The sequence below is a fragment of the Pipistrellus kuhlii genome, unplaced genomic scaffold (assembly GCF_014108245.1).
Source record: "Pipistrellus kuhlii isolate mPipKuh1 unplaced genomic scaffold, mPipKuh1.p scaffold_m20_p_17, whole genome shotgun sequence".
NCBI classification, from domain to species: domain Eukaryota; kingdom Metazoa; phylum Chordata; class Mammalia; order Chiroptera; family Vespertilionidae; genus Pipistrellus; species Pipistrellus kuhlii.
The window spans coordinates 13,651,491-13,673,026 of record NW_023425482.1 but is presented as its reverse complement, the minus strand read 5'-3'; the positions used below and the strand labels follow the sequence as shown (position 1 = coordinate 13,673,026).

Below are 21,536 nucleotides of genomic sequence, written 5' to 3'. Positions count from 1 at the left end.
CAGGGAAATCAGCTCTTGGCCCAAAACACAGACATCAGGGAAATAAAAGACTGGGTTAGCTGGAGGGTTCTTTCATGCTGATTTGTAGTATTATGATGTGTCAGCTTATAAGAAAAGAAAAAAAGTGATGGTGCTGGGATGGGCAGCGAATTTCTCCCACTTTCTGATTTCTCCTGGACTCCACCTGAGGAGTAAGTGCTTTGTTTACTTCTGAACCTGAATTTTACATCCCCATCCATCCCATTACTATTATTCACAATGATGTATAGCAAAGTACTTTGGGGAGAACACAGCTCTCAGCAGCATTTGAAAGACGCAGACAGCACCATTGTAGAGATGATTCATACAAGATATCATATAGCTGCACACTAGGGGGAAAACCCCAGATAATATTCAGGGAAGGGGGTAAAAGAAATCACTCAGAAATTATCTTTTAACATAAACAAAGCTCCAAAAACATAAACTACTTGATTTAAATCCCCCCTTCAGTCCTATGTGGTATCTTCTCCTTCTCACTTGGTATGTTTACCAAATGACATTAAACAATTGACAAGATTATCTCTCTATGGATAACAGCCAGTTATGGATAAAAGAATAAGAGCAGGTGCAATGTTTCTGATTCTGTTCATACACGATCGGGTTCCTAGAGAGCTGAGGCAGTTCTGAGTGTCTTTGGGTCATGAAAAGAGAATTGGGGGTTTCCTGTGAACTTGTTAAGAAGTTGAATTCTTACAGAAAGAAAATCCAATAGTGTGAAAACGTGGAGAGAGGAGAGAGCGAGTGAGCGCATGCCACCCCGGGGCTCAAACCTGCAACCTAGGTAAGTGCCTTGACCAGAAACGAAACCTGCAACCGTTTTGGTGTGTGGGACAACAGTTCAAGCAACTGAACCACCCACCCGGGATGGTAAAAACTCTCTTTATAAAGTTGTTGAGAGGGTGGCATTGCGTCCCAGAGGTTGAGATCTGTGGATAATTTTGTGCTTTCATGAGGCACAGGAACTAGCCTCCATTCTCCACACAGTCTAACATTCATTTGTTAAAAGCCCCTCAGTAGCATCTGCTAAATGGCACTGCTATACCTCCCAAAAGTATCTCTCCTCTTCTACATTAATTATAGAACCCTGATTTTCCCTGGGAACATTGTCACCACATTTCTCAGCCTCCTCTGCAACAGCATGTGACCGTGAGAGTTTTGTAGATGTACTATCAAGGGGGGAGGGTGTGTGTGTGTGTTGGGGGGGGGGGACTCCTGAAGTCTCCTTTAAAAGAAGGTGGTGGGCCTTTCTCCTCCTCCACTCATCTCCATCCTTCTACTTGAAACATGGATGATGGCTTTATTTTGAACCATGAGAATGAGGGTCGATCCTCTATTTAGTTGATTTAGCAATGGAAGGAATATTGATTCTTTATGAATTTGTGGGGCTTTCATACCATCCTTATGTCATCTATCTTCTTTAAACCACTTTTTAAAATTTGTTGCTGAATCTAATACTTTACCATCACTTGCATAGTGAAGGCTCCCCTGACCCTCCAGATAACACCTAATATTTCCTCTTTCTAGCACTTATCATCCTAGTAAATGATTGATTGATTATGTGAGTTTTTGGTTTAACATCTGTCGCAGGGACTGTTGATGCTCTTGGAACTCACCATTGTCACACACAAGATCCAATGGCTCTCAACTGAAACACCTGCAACTCGTTTCACACAGCTTGGGCTAGATGTCTATTTTCAAACAGCCCGTGTATAGGACAGAGCAGAAGAGGTAGATGAAGGACCCTTCAGAATCATCCTTCAAGCCAGTACAGACAGAGTTGATGGATACTTCATTTACCTTGCCTCTTTCTATTGTTGTTAATCTTCCATTGATTTCAGAGAGAGTGAAAAAGAGTGACAGAGGGAGGGAGGGAGGGAAGTTTGGGAGAGAGAGAGAGAGAGAGAGAGAGAGAGAGAGAGAGAGAGAGAGAGAGAGAGGGAGAGAAATTGATTGGTGCTTCCCACATGTACCCTGACTGGGTCAGGGATAGGACCTGCAACTGAGTTACCTGCCCTTGTCCGAAATTAAACCCATGACCCTTCTGTCTGCAGGCTGATGCTCCACTGAGCCAAATAATATGTTGACCCTTCATTGGGGTACCTTTGAGGTATGCTTTACAGTAGAGTCATCTAGAGTTATCCTACAGGATTTAACCTGCGAGATTATACACCTTCTGTTGACTTCTTTCCCTCTCCTGTCTCATTTCCACAGACTCCTGCTTCCTGGAATCATCACACAAATAACACTCAGATCCTCGAATTAAGAAAGGGTTGCTTTTGGGGAATCCAACCTAAATTGATATATAGAGTGCCCCCAAAATGAACACACACTTTTTTTTCTGATAGTTCAATTGATTTTTTTTCCTTTCAGATTTAACCCGTAGGGTTCATAATTATTCAAACTGTGTATACCTTTTGGGGAACACCCCATACATCCCATACATCTACTTGATTAGAAAATTATCTCCATGAGGACTGAGAATATGTTTGTCTTTTTCACCATTCTACTGCCAGTACTTAACAGTAAGTGACCCAAGGTCAGTATTCCAAAGGTGCTGGATACCTTCTGCTTCACATTATTCCCATTCTGACACATCTGCAGTTTGCTGCCTATGACTGGTCCTACGATATCAATAGACAGTGTATTTCAGCTCATTCAGCATGAGCTGCACACCTATCCAGTGCTTCTCTGAAGAGAATGCTGTGCTCATGGCATTCATGCTCCATTATCTCTTAAATTGCATCAACACAAACTATAAGAAATTGTGCACACATCCTTTGATATGAGCCCCTGGATTTTAGTAAGCAGTTTCATTGCCAGAATCTGCTGCCTCTCTCCATTACTGACCTGCTAAATGTGTCTCCTTCCTCTTGACCTACTCTATGTCATTTCTTAGAGGTATAGCAGAAAAGACATAGGATGGTGGTTAAGAATCCACATGTTAGAGTCACTTCAAAACCCAACTCTGCCACTGAGTAAATAGGTGACCCTGGGAAAGTTACTCAGTTTCTATTAAATTTCTGGCTGTGTAAACTAGGCATGATAGTGTCTATGGTACAGGATTACTTTGAAGATTAAGTAACATATATATATGTATAATAAACAATTCTCATTGTGTTCATTAAACTACAATAGGTTTATAAGTAAGGGATATAGAAGACACTGAGTGTCTGCCCCAGGTAATATATTTCTCTGGAAATTATTCAACCATCCTAAGTTATTTAAAATAGCATACAAAAACTGTTTCCTATATATTCATATTTAAATACCTAACCTTTTTTGGGTGACACTCTCTCCTAAGATGGCCAACACCTCGAGGGATTCCTGAATTTGACCCTCTACACTCCTCTCACAGGCACTTACACCTGTTCTCTGATGAGATACAAGTTCATCGAGCTGAGCTTTAATGCTGTTTCAGCAGGAGTGGCCACCATTTCACATCGTCCTACATGTAAGATATTTTGCAACTGAAGCTCCAAGTGAATGCCCAAGGAATCAATTTTATAAATGGAAAATAGATTTATTGTGTTTGTTTGAAGAGATGCCTTGCAGTGTGGCTCTTACCACATTCCTCTAGAGAGGAGCAGATTTGGGAATATTTAACCATCCAAATAGTGGTATATGGCGCTCAGAAGAAGTATTCCTTCCCAAGCAGCACAGACTGCAATGTGTTTCCTTTCGGTTGTCGTGACAATCAGCTGCATACCAATTATAATTGGGAGTTTGTAAACAGCCAGAAGATTCCCTTGGAGAGAGCAATTACTAGTATATTCCCTTTAACACACTACAGGGCAAACACTTTCTCTAAAACATGCTGTGTGCTGAGTGCAAAGTAGATTTACTTTACTAATGCTCAAGGAAAACCTTCAAAACCAAGGCAAGGGATCTTGGGGGGACAGAATCATGAGAAGGCCAACATAAGAGCAGAGAACATAAAATATACCATGGAATATTATCAATCAGGGGAAGAACTGATTTGGCCCATCCAAATAAACATGCATGGAAGTTGTTAAGAGCACCAATTTGGAGTTGGTTTTGTATCTGTCCTACCACAATCCCTGTGCTCCTTTGAGCATGAAAACTCACCATGCGAAGGCTCAATTTCTTCTTCTGAAAAGTGGGAATGATAATGCTTACCTAATAAGGTTATTCTAAAAATCAAATTACAAAACAGTAGACACCCCCAAAATAGTACAACTGGTGACCCCATATCCCCTTGGAATTCACCATTACCTATATAGATAGATAATGGCTTCCTACTGAGAGTACCTGTAGTTCTCTGCTTGGGGTTTTATTTAAAATATATATATATATATATATATATATATATATATATATATATATATATATATATAAATATATATATATATATATATATATATATATATATATATATATATATATATATTTCAGAGGGAAAGAGAGAGGGAAAGAGAGACAGAAACATCAACGATGAAAGAGAATAATTGATTTGGCTGCCTCCCCTCGCCCGCGCCCCCCCCCCCCTCCCCGGAGCTCAATCCTGCAACCCAGGCATGTGTGGAACCATGATCTCCTGGTTCATAGGTTATCTCTCTGGCTGGGCATGCCGGGGATTTTCTCATCCCAGGTACATGGGGTGGGAAGAAAGTGCCAGGGAGTTAACACTTCCACAACAGATCTTAGCCAATCATGCATAAAATATAGTGATGGATACCCATTTCCTCATTCCTCTCACAGGACAACTCTGAGGCTTGTTCCACTCTGCCTCTCATGGATCTCTTGTGGGTCTGAGTCCCGTTTGTCCCAGTGGGAACCTGCTCAGGAGCGCACCTGCATTGGCTTCTGTCACTTCCCTGTCTCACGGTCCTACTTCCTAGTGGGAGCTCCTTGGGATTACCTCCAAAATAAGCCTCTGGCACTCAAAATCTTGATCAGGATAAAGTCCAACCTAACACAATACTCAACAGGCTTAATAATTTGGACACTTGGGTTTACAGTAAAATGTTCAATTTGTTAACCAAGCCTTGTCTGTTCAGCTTCCTTTCAACCCCTTCTATCCCATCCCACAGCTACTGCCTCCACTGAGGCTCTTCTTGCTTATTTATTTTTTTCTGCACCACAGTCTCTGATCGACCTCCATGCTTCCAGTACCTCTACCATCTAATCCATCACCCACTTACTACCAAAGTTATTATCCTAAAATACAAAAGTTATTATCCTAAAATACCAAAAATATTATCCTAATGCCAGTCCCTTGCTGTTTTAAAGACTTCAGTGGTGCTCATTGCCTCCATGATTATGTGATATCCTATATAATAATAGAGTAATATGCAAATCTACCAAACAGTGGAACAACTGGTCACTATGATGCACATTGACCACCAGGGGGAAGACGCTCAACGCAGGAGCAGCCCTGTGGTCAGTGTGCTCAGCCACAAACCAGGCTGAAGGCTGGCCAACGCAGCAGCAGTGGCAGGAGCCTCTCCTGCTTCTGCTGCAGCGCTAAGTATATCTGGCTTTGGCTTAGGCCCTCTCCCCATGGGCATTAGTCACTATCCCGAGAGGGCTCTTGGACTGCTAAAGGCACAGGCCAGGCTGAGGGACCTCCCCCACTCCCTGCAGTGCATGAATGTAGTGCACCGGGCCTCTAGTATTTTATAACATGGTATGTAAAATCCTCAAAAAATGGTTTTAAACAACCTTCCCACTTCATCTCCATTGATTGCTACACACAGGCAATAACTCAGCTCACACAGAAAAAGCCAGTGTTGTGTCAAAGCCCTATTGCTGTCACCTTTTGTTTGTTTGAATGTACATGTGATCTTCCCTGTCTGAAGCATTGGGCTCAACCTTCGTGGTCAGCTCAAACGCCCCCTCCTCCATGAAGACTTCACTGCCTGGGCAAGTCGGTGGTTTTCCCCTCTGGGTTCCCACCATAGCATCTGTATTCACTGACTCATTTGTTCATATAACGGGCATTTTCTGAGCATATTCTACTATTAACCAATCATGCTCTAAGTTTCAGGGAAACCATGCTGGATAAAAGGCAGAAAAATGCACGAAGATCACAGATGGGAAAAGGAAATAGACCTTATCAGGAAATCATATTGTATAAAAGTTTGCTACTCACTGCCATGAGTTTACCATAAACGATGCTCACCCAACCTGGGGGTTGCAGAGCCTTCCACAAGGAATAGGCACTTGAAGTGAGAGTGGAGTAGGAGTTATCACCAGATGAAGGACATGGAACATGGGTCCCAGGCCTGGGGACAACTGGAGGTAGGAGGAAACACAATACATGTACTCTTTGAGGAATAGAAGGCCAGGGTGTTTAAAGCATAGAAGCATCAGGGAAATGGAGAGAAAAGAGACACTTACACCACTCATTAGGAGTGTCTGTTTGTGGGCTGTGTCATCCCTGCCTCACGCTCCCAGAATGAGCTCCTCCAAAGTAAGGACCATGTGACACTGAAAATCATACCCACCCAGCACTTAGCACAATGCAATGAACAAAATGAATGTATCCACTTGATGGATGAGAGTTGAGGTTCAGAAATGTTGAATGCCTCGCCTAAGATCCCAAGGCTGGCAGAGGCTACACAGTAACTAGAATATGCATCTACCATTCCTCAAGTATGTTTCTTATAAACTGGCACAACGCAACCCCCCAACTTTTTTTCCTTGAAAACCCAAGTTTTTCTGGGAGTTCTTTTTCGAAGGGCTCTGTAACAAAAATAAAGCATAAAGCCAGTTACTGGTGTGTGTGTGTGGGGGGGGGGGGGGAGGAGGAGTGAGAGAAAGACAGGGACGCTTTTTATAATGGCCCGAGATAATGCGGGGGGGGGGGGGGGAGGTAGGGGGGTGAGAATAAGACGCTTTTGGTGATGCTGAGTAAAGACCACCCTCACTGACCCTGGATGTCCTGAGCGAAATGACTGAGTTTGAACTCTTCACATGGGTGAATGGCAACTCTTGCCTCCCTCTTCCAGAACCTCTCTGCACTTCCAGCCTGGACCGGTGGTGTGGGAAAGAGCCCAATTTCCCGTCTCTCCCGCAGATCCCTGGGAGAGAAGGCAACCTCTTTGCGGGAGGCATCCTCCAGGCCCAGACATTCATCTCTGTCCATTTCAAGGCCCTGAGCCTGAGCCGTATATAACCAAGTACTGCGCCTAAGCGAAGGACACGGTGGCTTTTCTGCGTGTTTTATTCACGAATCTTGGGGGGGGGGGGGAATCTGGCTCTGGGGCTGCAATCAAGACCCTGATTTGAGACTGGTTCAGAAATTGGAGTTGAGACTTCGTTTGGCAGGAAAGTAAGGAGGTGAGCAGCCGCGGGCGCAGCTCTTGTGAGGATTACGGCGGAGGCTGTGGACCGCGGCGCCGCTCGCGGGGGCTGCAGCCATTGCACAACCGAGCACCCCACATTCAACAGGAGGGACCGCGGGAGCGGACCTCCGAGACCCCCGCAGCCGCCGAAGCCCGCGCCCTCGCGCCCCTGCGCCCCCCGCACCATGGCCAAGGAAGGCGCGGAAAAGGCGGAAGAGACGGAGCAAATGATCGAGAAGGAGACAGGCAAGGAGCCTGCGGAGGGCGGCGGCGGCTCGCACCGACTCGGGGACACCCAGGAGATGCGCGCCGTGGTGCTCGCAGGCTTCGGGGGGCTCAACAAGCTGCGGGTCTCCAGGAAGGCCATGCCCGAGCCGCAGGACGGCGAGCTCAAGATCCGCGTCAAAGCCTGGTCCAGTATCCGCGCCTTTCTCGCTTTCTCTCTGTGCGCGCTCGGCGCTCCCGGGAGGCGGTGGCGGAGCATAGTGGGGCCGGGGACCAGGGGCCCTGCCGCGGGTCCGCGCCCTGACCCTGGTCTCAAGAGTCTTTCCGCGGCCAGCCGCCGCTGATGCTGGGGAGGATGCTGAGAGGTGGCCCTTCTCCTCCCCAAGCCAGATCCAGGGGTGACCAGAGGAGACTGAGCTCCTGGGAGGGGACGCGAGGGTGGATGGTGGCATCCAGCACTCTGGGTCTTTCGCTGCGGGGGAAGCAGCCAGGATAGTGTGTTTGATGGTAACATGGTTAAAAAAAAATAACTGTAACCGTCGGCTTACTGTACACCAGCTATCGTTTTTAAGTTTTATATGAGCCATTGCATTTAATACTTCCTGGGACCCAGTGAGTTAGGTGCTTTCAGCATCTCCCGTTACAGGTGCGGAAACCAGGAGAGAGAGAGAAGGAGAGAGGGAGAGAGGGAGAGAGGGAGAGAAGGGGAGAGAGGGGGAGAGAGGGGGAGAGAGAGAGAGAGAGATTGATTGAGATTTGCTGGAGATCATCCTGCCTCCTCTAAGTGCCACGGCCAGGGTTTGGTCATTGGTCCTTGTCATCTCTATGTGACCAGCTGATGGGGCTGCTGACATGTGTCCTTTTTCCTGCTCCTGCACACTTCCCTCCTTGAGGCCTGGGATGGGAGAAGGAACTGGGAAGCTAGGGGAAAGGAACTGGGAACCCAGAGTTAGGTACCAGGCGTCTAAGCTTGGTGGTAGTGGTGCTGGTATGTGTGTGGGGAGGGGGCGGAGGGAAGAGGGCTTTCAAGCCTGAAGCATAAGCCTCCCTCTTCCCCCGCTAGCATCTTCTGCCGGTCTCTGAGAGGGGAAAATCCCAAACTTGATTAATCTTCCCAGAACGCCCGCTCCTGTCTTGGATGGACTCATCAATCTGAGTGACCTTCCCTTCCCCACTCCTCCTGGGGGAACTTCCTTGGAACCAAAGGGATGCCAAGTGGTGTGTTTAAGACTCTGGTTGCTGTCACTATAGGATCCTTCCGCTGCAGTTCTCGGGGGAGGGCTCACCTGGAATGTTTCCTGGCCCCAACCGAGTTCCGTATGCAGCAGCCTGGGAAGCTCTCAGGGGAACTTGCTGTTAGCACAGTCAGATGGCATATCCCTTCCCATCTACTAGTATGTGTTTTAAATCCCACAACAGGCACTGCTTCTTAACACAGCAGCCAGCTCAACGTTCCCAGAACCTGGGACCATGTCTACAAGCAAAATAAGTAAATAAATAAAAAGGGAAAGGAGATTCCCCTGCCTTGCTACTTGGAGAGCAGACGCAGGTTTCATTTGCCAAACTGGAAGGCAGCTGGTGAGAGAAGCAGGGACTGGTCTCTGACTGGCTCTGCATACATGTTGCTGGTCATGCCTGATTCTCATCAGGACTCTTGGGTTGGGCCTCTCCCTGGGGAATTCAGGGCAAGGAAAGCGGCTTCTGCAAACTGGGACTCCTATATAGTTCTGTTTTGTTAACTCTTGACTTGACCAAACTGATTGATCCCTGAAGACAAAGCTTATGTGTCTGACCTTTTCACAGAGAAATCTCCAGTGCATGGCACAGTACATCCTAAATAAGTTATCGCTGAATGAATGGATAGAGAAGAAAAAAAATGCTTGGGGGGGGGGGGGTTGTTGCATCATTACTTTTCTTCACTTGCTGATGGAAGAATGTCTGCCTAGTAAGATTAAAATCATGTATATTGATAATTCACCTCCCATAACCACCAATCAAAAATATGTTGTGTGTGTGTGTGTGTGTGTGTGTGTGTGTGTGTGCGCGTGCGCACACGCACATAGGTATAATTTATGACTCTCCATCCAAATCGAGATTGGTTCTAGGAATCCGTGTGTGTATCCAGGGAGTGAAAACGTTGAAGCTCCTTTTTGAAGAAAAGGCTGTCATCTGTAGTGTCAATAGGTCTGGGTTCTCCAGCCTTATGCTAAGTGCATAAACACTGACAGGCACTGAGGCATTTTGAGATAATAAATGTCAAGATGAAAGCTAGAAGATTGATTTTTCAAAGCCAGATACACAATCCCGTTCTTCATTAGAGCTGTATGCATGTGTGTACACACACACACACACACACACACACACACACACTGCAACCACTGCAGATCCTTCACCCCAGTTGCTCAGAAAGCCAGCCAGGGCTGGGGGCCTTTGGAATACAGGATTGCAAAGGCCCCAGATTGATTTCCATTTCACCAAGCTGGAAGCAGAGTTTTGCAAGGGGGGGGAGGGGGGGAAATAGGTTTTTGAAGATTGCCTGCTGGGCCCTTCCTTCTCCACTGGGCTGGGATTGGCTGGCCAAAGATGCTCATTGATTATAAGTTTAGCCTTGAGAGCCAAGATGACTCATTCTGTGTTTTTATGAATCAGTGGATGGCCTCCTGGTTGAAGGTCCCCCTTTTATCTGCTCTCTATTTTTAATGGATAAGCTTTATGCTTGGGAATAAAGCCTAGTTCATCTGAACTAGTATTCAGACCTGGTATTCAGAATGAAGATCCAAGTTGGTTTCTGTATAAATTTTTGGGAATGGAAGAGAAGGGGTGGGGGAAATACATATTATATCTCACTTACACCCTCTCACTTATGGCCCAATGAGATAGGTATTAATGGTAGAGCAAATTAGGGCTTGGAGATGTTGAGTAATTTGCCAAAAAAACATCACACAGATAGTAGAGTTAGGATTTGAATCCTGGTCTGTCTCTCCTGTTATTTTCCTTTTATTTTATCTCTCTCCACGGTAAAGCCATGAGAAATGTGATTTACTTCTCCAGACCTCTGTCATGTAAGCTTGCTTTCCTTTTTTCCGTGAATATAGCTCCTTTGATCTTTTTATGTCTGGCTTAAGGGAATGCTCTGTGGCTGTTTTCAGAGCAAAATGGCTTTCCTTTAAAGTAGAGACATGTGGTCAAATACAGCTCAAAAAGATCCAACTCAAGGAGCGTGGGGTAGGAGGTATAGGAGAGTTTTCTGTCTAAATTGTTACAAGAACATTAGCTCTCATGGGGAACTCATTTTATCAACCATTCATTGAACAAGCTACATAGCAAGTGATTTAAGCACCAAACTGAAGCAGCACATTGCCTTTGGAGGAAGATGGGCCTGAACGGAAGGCAAAGCCCCATCACCTTCTATCTGTGGACCAATCTCTTACCTCCTCTGAGCTTTCCATGCCTCGACTGCAAAATGGGGATAATAAGATGGATTTCATGGTACTGGCAGGATCAGATGCAGGAAAGAGACTGACCCACAGTTGGCACTAAAGAACCGTAGCTATTGTGACTATTGTCATTTCTTGGTGCCTTGATAACTTAGAGGCTATCATTTTAATCACGTATATAATTAGGCAACATCATGTCACATCTACTTAATGATTAAGAGCAAGATCTTTCTAGACACGAGTCCCAGCTCTGCCACTTGCTAACGGGGTGTCTTAGGACTGGTCCCTGGAAGCAGAGCCTATGACTAGGATTTTTTTAAGTGGCTGATTGAGAATGGGAACAAGAGGAGCAGGGCAGGGAAAGAAGCTAAGTAAAGATTTGGTTTCATCTGGATCCCATTAGGAGTTCTCCAGCATGAATTGTACCACAGAGCTAATCTGACCTAGAGAGCTAATCTGACCTAGAGAGCTAATCTGACCTAGAAGCAACAGGAGAAGCATTTTGTACCTTCCACTGCTCGTCCTTCCCACTTTCTTCACTTGGTTTTGGACTGCGGGCTACTTCCTGAGTCAGGGGTATCCTTTCAAGCAGAGGTGGCTTCTGTTTGACCAAGGGCAGTCCCCCTTGGAAGTGGGGAAGCGGGGAAGAGGACTGCTCTGAGGGAGCAACCAGCACTCCCAGCAGGTGGATAGGTGCACTGCCTAGTAAAGGGGATGAGGTGAAGCACAGACTGCGTGCCCTCTACACCAGTGTTTTTCAACCTTTTTTGGGCAAAGGCACACTTGTTTCATGAAAAAAATCACAAGGCACACCACCATTAGAAAATGTTAAAAAATTTAACTCTGTGCCTATATTGACTATATATAAAGTAATTCTCTTGAATAGGAATCAAATAAACACAAAGAAAGTATTTTATAATTACTTTATTATGAAATATTAAGTAAACAAAATAGTGAAAAATTATAAAATTCTTGTCTTGTCTGCACCTACGGCACACCAGGCAACATCTCGCTGCACACTATTGTGCCGCGGAACAGCGGTTGAAAAACGCTGCTCTACACTGATGGTTAACCTTGAACAGGTTGCTTACTCCTCTAAACGTGAGTTTTCTATAAAATGGAGATAAACATAGCACCTTCCTTTATAGTGTTGTAATGGAGTTTAAATGAGATACTATGCATAAAGATCTTTCTGATGATGCCTAGCACATAGCAAGTGGTCAATAAATGATAGCAATTAATATTTCAACTATTATTTTTGGTTTCCATAGACACCGTCTATAGTTTATCATTCACGCTGGGACTCTTTTGGAAGGGGCACTAAAATAATTGTTCTGGGTCTACAGGTGCATGATCCCTCCTAACTGATAAGGATCAGATTGATGCCTTTGTTTTGAGCAGTCTTGTCACAGTAGGGCTTCTCTGGGGAAAGAGCTGGTAGGATCTGGGGCGGAGGGTCCCAGGTGGGGCTTCAGGAATGTTTTTAAGTGGCCATTAACAAGCCTTGTCTGGTTTGTGGCTCAATTGGCTTGTGGTGGAAAGGCACTAATGGATTGGGGACGTTTATTTTCCCAGACTGATTTACAGCAAGAGGCTTCATGAAACCGCTGGAATGAGACCAATTGGATGAAAAATGGTTCCAGCGTCATGGCTCCATTGGTTGATCTGAAAATGGGCTGAGGGCAGCCCACGCTAGAGGAAAGCCAACAGGTTGATGGGACCCTATATATCATGAGGGTAAATTATATTGGAGATACGAGAAAGAACTAACATTTATTGAACCCTTGTTGTGAGCCAGGAACTGAATTGCCTGTTATATACTCTTTGTTTCATTTTATTCTAATGGCAACTCCGTAAGACCGGTACTGCTATCTCCATTTTAAAGATGGGGAACTGCCATTCAGAGGCATGTCAAGATTGCTAACTACTAAGTGGACAAGTGGCATGATAATCGAAGTCTGTCTTGTTCCTGGCTGCTTTACATTTGGGAATTGGAAAATCAGAGACAGTGACAAAGGCGAGAGAAAGAGAGAGAGAGAGAACACAGACAGACAGACACAAAGGCTGGAATCAGGAATATATAGAGAGAAGTGTTAACTAATAAGACTCAGAATTGTACAATGACATCTTGCCTCAACCCTTTAAAATGAAATATGTTTTTGCCTGGACAACGAGGCTCAGTGGTTGAGCATCTATCCATGAACCATGAGGTCGCGATTTGAATCCCAGTCAGGGCATATGCCCAGGTTTTGGGCTTGATCCCCAGTGTGGGGTGTGAAGGAGGCAGTCGATCAATGATTCTCTATCATCATTGATGTTTCTCTCTCTCCCTTCCTCTTTGAAATCAATAAAATATGTGTGTGTTTTTTAAAAAAGGAAAAATGTTTTAAAAATATGTTTCTGCATCACTTCCACTTTTCCTCCCTTCATTTCTTAGGTATGGGATGTTCCTGGGATTCATCAAGGATCAAATTGCTATGCCTGTTGACCCAGAATACCCATGCTGATTAAACCCAATCACCACTCCTGAGATCCACTCAAGACATTCGAGCTCCTCCCTCTGCCCCCTTGGCCTCAATTGGGCTATTGCTGCACTGGCAGCCTGAGCACAAAGTGGCCCCAAACAACACAGCATTAAACTGTCACTGCTAGGTCAATCCAAGGAAATGCAGCCAATATGATCTTCCCCATGTTTATGAAATAAACAAATGCAGTACATGAGGTTAAGTGGGACAGAGGTTGTAAAACTGAGAAATTGCTTGCAGTGTGTCTAATACCCAACCCAAGCCAGGAGGAGCCACCCTGGCACAGAGATGGGAAGAAAGTGCTTGAAATCTCTCTATGTTGGATGGAGATGTCAGGATTTGACAGGAAAGGATGACTATGCTGAGTCACATTGAGCCCCATTTGGTGATGGAAAGATGGAGATGCTACCTAAGGGTTCTTTCTTATTCATTGAAGTTGCATGCTCCCTTTAACTCTGTCCTCACTGGTGAGGGCTGCGGATGGTGACAATGTCTGGTTCTTTAGCCAATAAAGGGATGGACTTCATCAAAAAGGAAAGTATAGAATAACAGACAGAGAGTAGGTTCCCATAGACATCAGTCTGATCTTAATTATCAGGCACTAGACGGAAACCAAGGACAGGTGGCTCATGATGGGCACAGGGAATGATGACGGATGATCATGCTCACTCTACCTGCCACTTGCAGCATCTTTGCAGGGACAGAGCTAATATTTTTGCCCATTTTTCATCTGACTCCCTCAACTCAATGAGCATATTATCCTTCCTTCCTAAAAGATGACATTGGGACTCAGAGATGAGAGCAAATAGTGAAAAGCTTCAACAGATCTGACTGCAGACTCTGCCTCACCATGCCTGTGTGATCACAAGCAAATAACACTTTCTACTTGCCTGTATCACCACCTTGGTAATAACACTCACTTTTTTGCATCATTTTTTAATTTTAATTTTAAAAATTAATTTCAGAGAGGGAGAGGGAGAGAGAGATAAAAACATCAATGATGAGAGAGAATCATTGACTGGCTGCCTCCAGTATACCCCCAACAGGATAGAGCCCACAACCTGGGCATGTGTCCTTGATTGGAAATAAACCTGGGACTCTTCAGTCCATAGGCTGACTCTCTGTCCAGTGAGCCAAACCAGTCATGCCTTTACTGGTTTGGCTCACTGGATAGAGAGTCAGCCTGTGGACTGAAGGGTCTGTGAAAGTCCTGATTGAAGACTGAGAGTCCATGAAAGTCTTGACTATTCCTTGTGCACTACAGGTACTCAATAAAGGTTATTTTCCTTTCTTTTAAGGCACTGAGCTGTAAAACACTGAATGAGGACTTGATGCCATCCACTTAGTCCTTGTCCTCCCAGCAAACTGAATAGGGTGCTGGCTTTTGAATTGCATTCCCAGGGTTGGGAATGAATTTGAACTGATCTGTTGCTACTGTCACACCAGCTGCCTGCATACCCACCGATAAGCAGCAGAGGTTTCTCTGATACCAGGGTGTGCATACATAGGCCAGCCGCTGGACTTTGGTTCACTCTCATTCAAAGGAATCAAAATTACTGACTTTTTGGCACATCACTGACATTCAACACTGACAACAGAGCATGGGAAAATAGCACCTCATGGCCCCAAGTTCATGGCACTTCTCATTCTTAATAGATATCTTTTATGACATCTTGACATTTGTCATAGAAGAAAAAGTTCAATTTGAAACAAGAAGACACTCTTCATAAAAAAGGGCAGCAGGAGTGCTATTTCAAATTAGTTTGATTCCTATGTGTGTGATCTCACACAGAAAACTGGCTGGAGTCATGGTATTAAAATGAGTAAATTTAATGTCTGAAGGCCCAGGAGACAAAAATAGATACTCCAGTCAAAGGGGCTGTTTCATCATTGAATGTGATATTTTCTTGATGAAAGCAGGCAGTGAGCTTCTGACTTCAATCTCCTTCTGTGTGTGACTTTTGACCCCCTAGCCAAGCCTCATCCCCTCTATTTGGTCTGGAGTCATGAACCCGCTTGGCAAGTAAAAGCATTGGGTCCCCTTCCTCTTGACTTCTCTAAACAGATGTAGTCACTAGAGTGTAGTGCAAGATAATTTTCTTCTGTGAGAGGAATGATAATGATTTATTTTTTGGACAAGACTATACATTCAACCTGGATGGGAAACAGTATGCTTTTTTTCTTATAAAATAGTTAATGTTGGAAGTGGAATAGACTAGGATTCAAATCTTGGCTCTGATAATTTTAGCAATTATTAATTACTAGAGGCCTGGTGCATGAAAAAACTCAGTCCGACCTGCACCCTCTCCAATCTGGGACCCCTCAAGGTATGTCCAACTGCCAGATCATGCCTGAACGGGCAGTTGGACATCCCTCTCATAATCCAGAACTGCTGGCTCCCAACCGCTCGCCTATCTACCTAGCTGATCACCCCTGTTTCTGCCTGCCAGCCTGATCACCCCCTAACCACTCCCCTGCCAGCCTAATCAACATCTAACTGCTCTCCTGCCAGCCCAATTGCCCCTAACTGCCCTCTGCTGGCCCAGTAACCCCAAACTGCCCTCCCTTGCCAGCCTGGTTTCCCCTAACTGCCCCCCCCCCTGCTGACCTGGTCACTGCCAACTGCCCTCCCCTGCGGGCCTGGTTACCCCCAATTTCCCTTCCCTGCCAGCCCAGTCACCCCTAACTGTCCTCCCCTGCCAGCCTGGTCACCTCTAACTGCTCTCTCTTACAGGCCTGGTCCTCCCCAAATGCCCTCCTCTGCTGGCTTGGTCTCCCTCAACTGCCCTCCCCTGCAGGCCTGGTCCCTCCCAACTGCCCTTCTCTGCAGACCTGGTCACCCCTAAATGTTCTTCTCTGTCAGCCGGTCACCCCTAACTGCCCCCCCCTGTAGGCCTGATCACCTGCAACTGCTCTCCCTTGCAGGCCTGATCCTTCCCAACTGCCTTCTCCTGCAGGCATGGTCCCCCTAACTGCCCTCCCCTGCAGGCCTGGTTGCCCCCAACTGCCCTCCTCTGATGGCCCGGTTGCCTACAACTGCCCTCCCCTGCTTACAACTTGTGGTGGCCATCTTGTGTCCATATGGGGGTGGCCATCTTGTGTGTTGGAGTGATGGTCAATTTGCATATTATTCTTTTATTAGATAGGATGCCCATACTCTGTGGATATAATAATGACTAAGGGGCACATTTTTTTTGTGTGTGTGACTATAAAATATAATTTATCTTAAGTACTTAGCAATGATGTTAGCCCATTTCATATTTGTTGAATGAATGAAGACCTCTGTCACATAGTATATGTCCAATATATATTATGGTGGAGAGGAGATGCAAAGAAATAGGACATTAGAAAGTTCCTCTCTATAAAATTTTCTATTCAGACCCCATTTATCTTTCCCAAAGGGTATAAGATCTTAACATCAAAAGAGGCCCAGACATGGCCAGATGGTTCAGTTCTCGGTTGGTTGGATCGTCATCTTATACATCACAAGCATACAGGAGGCAACTGATCTATGTTTCTCTCTCTTTTTCCCTTCCTCCCTCCCTCCTTCCTTCATTCTCCCCCACCTCCCACTTCCTCTTTCACTAAAAAAAAATAATAAAATATATCTTCACGTGAGAACTAAAAAACAAACAAACATGCGGTCCAGATAGGATGTTCCACTATATCAAGATATAAGCAAGAATATCCAGATGAATTCCTGAAAACATAGGAGAGGGGGAAAAAATCCCAAATGAATTGTACTCCTACTGTGTGCCAGAAACTGGGCCAAGCTTAGAGATATTTAAACAGAAGACCAATCACTTCTGTCCTGACTTCTTTTTTCCTTATTTTGGCTTTCCTGGCCACCATGATGCATTTGTTGCCGGAATTCTTGGCTCTCCCCCTTTTTTTCCTTCCATATTTTTTTTTTCTTTTCTCTCCTCGCAAGTTAGCTTCAGGTGCCCCTACTGCAATTGAGCTTCCTTCTAGGTCCACCTGCCTGGGGCAGGTGTAGTAAGATCCAGTGCAAAGAGAATTTTTTTCTTCCAATATTCATATATCAAGGCAGGAATCTGATTGGCCCTTTGTGAATCACATACCAGTCCCCCTCCACCCCCCCATCTCTTTTTTCTCTGGCCCAAGAAAATGAAGTGCTGTGATTGGACATGTGTGTCTAAGGAACTCCTACCCTGACCTAGAATGAGGCATCATGATTGATAGCCACATGAGGAAAGCATGAAAAGTGTATATGTGTGTGTGTGTGTGTGTGTGTGTGTGTGTGTGTGCGCGCGCACGCGCGCGCGCGTGTGCACGTGCATCTGTTGTGTTGGGGTGGGGGTAGATGCTCCAAAAGGAAAGGAGGACAGTTAGAAGAAGACAATAGTAAGAAACACATAGAACTGATAAAAAAAAATGGTAGCCACCCTGGGGGATAAGAGTATGTCTTATTCACCAGAGAAAGTAAAGAATCAGAGAGGGGACTGGAGGAAGACACCTTCATTCTCTACCCTGGGACCTTAATTTTTCAGCACAATGTTATTGAGTCATATTAAATAACATGCATAATATTTTCAAATTTGAGGCCCATCATTTTTTCCATTTGCAGAGGGTATTTATAAGCATCCTGGGAAGGGATACAAAATGCCTTGCATTATGATAGAAAAAATGCTCATTCTCCCATCCCTTTAGATGAAAGCCATAAAAGGTGTGTGTGTGTGGTTTTTTGTTTTGTTTTGTTTTTGTTTTTTAATCCTGTTGATTGAATGTATTGGGGTGACACTGGTTAACAAGATTATACAGGTTTCATGTGCACAGTTCTACAACACATCATCTGTACACTGTGTTGTGTGTTCATCACCCCAATTCAAGTTTCCATCCATCACCATTTATCCCCCCTGTACCCTCCCCTCCAGTCTTGGAAATTCCAGAAACATTCTCTATTATCGTATGATGAATGGCAAGCTTGGTGCTCAATAAATGTTTGGAAACTGGGTGAATATGACATTTCCCAAAACTTTAGCTATACATTTCTGCAGAGGTTGCCATCTCACTTGTAGATAAGGCTTTCTTAATACAAACAGTAGCCATTCTAAGCCAATGTGGCTTCCAGCTCCCCTCTGTCATCTCAGCTTTCACTGATAAGAGGCCTATATCTCTCCAGCATGCTACGTTTTCAGGGAGATTTACCTCTCCTTTACACAGTCTGTTCTCTTGAATCTCCAAGTTTATCTCTAATAACTACTTTCCCTAGGCTGGGGAAGGTGGGTTTCTGACTTCTCAAGATGCTCTGTAATTTTCTCCTTATCGACATCAGCTCTATGGAGTGCGGGAGGCCAGGGCTCTTGGAAAGCACCCACTGTAGGGCTTCTGATGATTGTTATTCCAAAAGCACTTGCTTGTATACCTGGGAACCCCAGAGCCCACCAGCTGGATATGAGAACAATGCTTACCTAAAAACATACTGTGCTAACCATTTTGCAATATATGCAAATATCAAATCATTATGTTGTACACCTGAACCTAATACAATGTCAATTATATCTTAATCAAACTTGAAAATAATTACTTTCAACTCTTGGAGGGAAAACGATTTTCAAACAAACTGTATGTCCATGACTCTGCCCCTATCTTTCTTTGTAGGTATCAGGACCCCACCCTTCAATATCTCCCAATAGTTGCAAGGGTTTCCCAGGGGCTATTGCATCGGTGCTCAGAACAGTTATCCTGGTTCCCCATTGCTTCTGGCCCTCTCCTGTTGCCTGTTCTGCTCCTCCCACCTTATCCTGAAGCCATGAATGACTTTGCCACTTCCTCTCCACTCCATGTCTGGCTCTCTGCTTGAGCTGTGGTGCCCTTTCCACACAACACAGATTGCAAAGCAATGTATATTTAATAGGCCTCCTTCTTAGGCTAATCAAATTAATAATAATGAAAGCCTTGGCATTAATTATTTATCATCATTATCATCATAATGACCTTTATTGAGTACTCTCTGTGTGCCACAAGTACTGAGTTAGGTGTTTTAGGAGAATTTCTATGATACCAAACCTTTTACAGCTAAAGAAACAGGATCAAAGAGGTGAGGGAGCTTGTTAAAGACCACACAACTAATAAGGCAGAGAGCTGTGATGTGACCCAGGGTTTGTCTCTCCTCTCCAGAGTCCATATCTTCTCTCACTGTACACCCACCTTTTACTGCTCTATCCTACACACAGCCCCTGGACTGACCGGTGACCTGAGTCATGGCAACTTCGCACCCAGAGCCAAGCTTTCCTCTTGTTTTGCCACGAGCTTCTTCATTCAGGCTCATATTCTCCAACTCACACTTAAGATGAGTTTTGGGTTTTTCCTTTCCCTAAGAAGGCTTCTCTGCTCTTCATGCAAATAGATGTATATGACGGGGCAGCCCCACTGGCTGAGACAATCCGAATTCTACAGTGAACTCTGATGAGGCTTTCCAGCTGCATTCTATGTAGCCCCCTGCCCTTCCTCCCAACACAGACACACTTGCTCCTTTAAATAGACTATCCATCAAGTTAGACATCCTTTAAAAAAAAAAAAAAAAAAAAGAAGATCCCTTGTCTAAGATTAGAAAGAATTGCTTTACTTATCTACGCCACATCTAGTTCAATCAGCTAATGAGATGCTATTAAACCTGCAGTTCCTATGATTCATCTGAGCGACTTTGTGATTGGATCCTCTTTATCCTCCTGGCTAAACTTGCTAAAATTGTTCTGATCAGGGACCTTGTAATAAACTCTGACTCAACATTTGGCAGCCTGGACTGGAACCAGGGGTGTGTAACGTAGAGAGCAACATGCCCACCTTCCCACAATGGTGCTTTCAGGTTTATCTGCCTTCAGATCCTTGAGAACCTTCTCTGTCTGACCACAGAGGAGATGGCCCATGCCTCTGGGACTGTTGCTTCATGGGAAAGAAAGCAAAGGCAATTTTCACCCTCTCCTCTCCTGGGAGCCTCTGCCCTCAGCCAGCAACAATTATGAGAGACTCATCTTCTTCCTTTTGCTCTTTTAACAATTTTTTCTTTTCCTATTTTTCTCCCCTACTGCTTCCACCCTTTGTGGCCTTGAAGTGGCTGAGCCTATTTGCTCTTGAATAGAAGCCCAACTTCCAACATACTTGAAAAGCACTGTCAAATTCTGTTTGGTCCTTCAGAAAACACAAAAGCTGGATCCATTCCTGCTTTGGAGGAAAACTTCTCAAAAATACACTTTCCGTTTGTATCTCCCCAGTGCCTCATATTACTGCCACTGTCTCCCTGCACTGTCTTACTCTCCCAGGCCCTCAGCCCCTGCCCCGCCCCCTCTTTGTATCTCTGCTCACCTTTCACAACTATTCCTTTCTTGTTCAGGATTAAATATTTGCTCTTCCCAAAGCAGTCCTTTGCTCTTCCTTCTCCTCCTTACCACTCCCAGTATACACACAAGGCTGCCAGCCAACCATGGCTGAAATAAGGTAGCAAGAAGAAAGAAGGAAAGAGCTTGAACTACTACTCCTACATATGTTCCTGTTGACTCCTTTCGTGGAGGAACCTTGTTTGCAAGTCTGGAATGTACTAAGCAGTGAACTCTGAATAATGGGTTTTAAAGCATTCTGCCTTGGAGTTGCTTGTAGTGTATGGGGAAGACAGTAGGGTAGTGATTGATGACTGCCTCTTTTGTAGGCAAATTAAATGTAGATATAGGTTAACTAAAATTAAAAGTTCAGTCCCTCAATCATACTAGTCACATTTCAGATGTTCTATAACCACGTATGGCTGGCAGGCACCATATTGGATGCACACACATACACATTTCCATCACTGAAGTGTTCTATTAGGAAACGCTGCCTAGTCTTCACCCCATTTTTCCTATTGAAACAATTGTTTCACTAAATGCTTTTGTCAGCAGCAATGACTTATTATATAAGATAACTGTCATGTTATAGCAAAAATAGACTGTTTCTCTATGGAGACCCTGTCCCTCTAAGTCTCCAGTAAGAAGTCAAGCACTGTCAGACAC

General features: G+C 44.8%; 1 protein-coding gene across 1 annotated transcript in view; it reads left to right on the top strand.

Moving 5' to 3' along the window:
• The first annotated feature begins 7,392 nt into the window (after window positions 1–7,392).
• Window positions 7,393–21,536, top strand: part of VAT1L (vesicle amine transport 1 like) — a 149,285-nt gene continuing 135,141 nt past the window's right edge. The window contains exon 1 of the mRNA XM_036440761.2: window positions 7,393–7,758. Within this exon, the coding sequence (XP_036296654.1) occupies window positions 7,532–7,758 (227 nt within the window). The 5' untranslated portion in view covers window positions 7,393–7,531. The remainder of the gene's footprint in view (window positions 7,759–21,536) is intronic.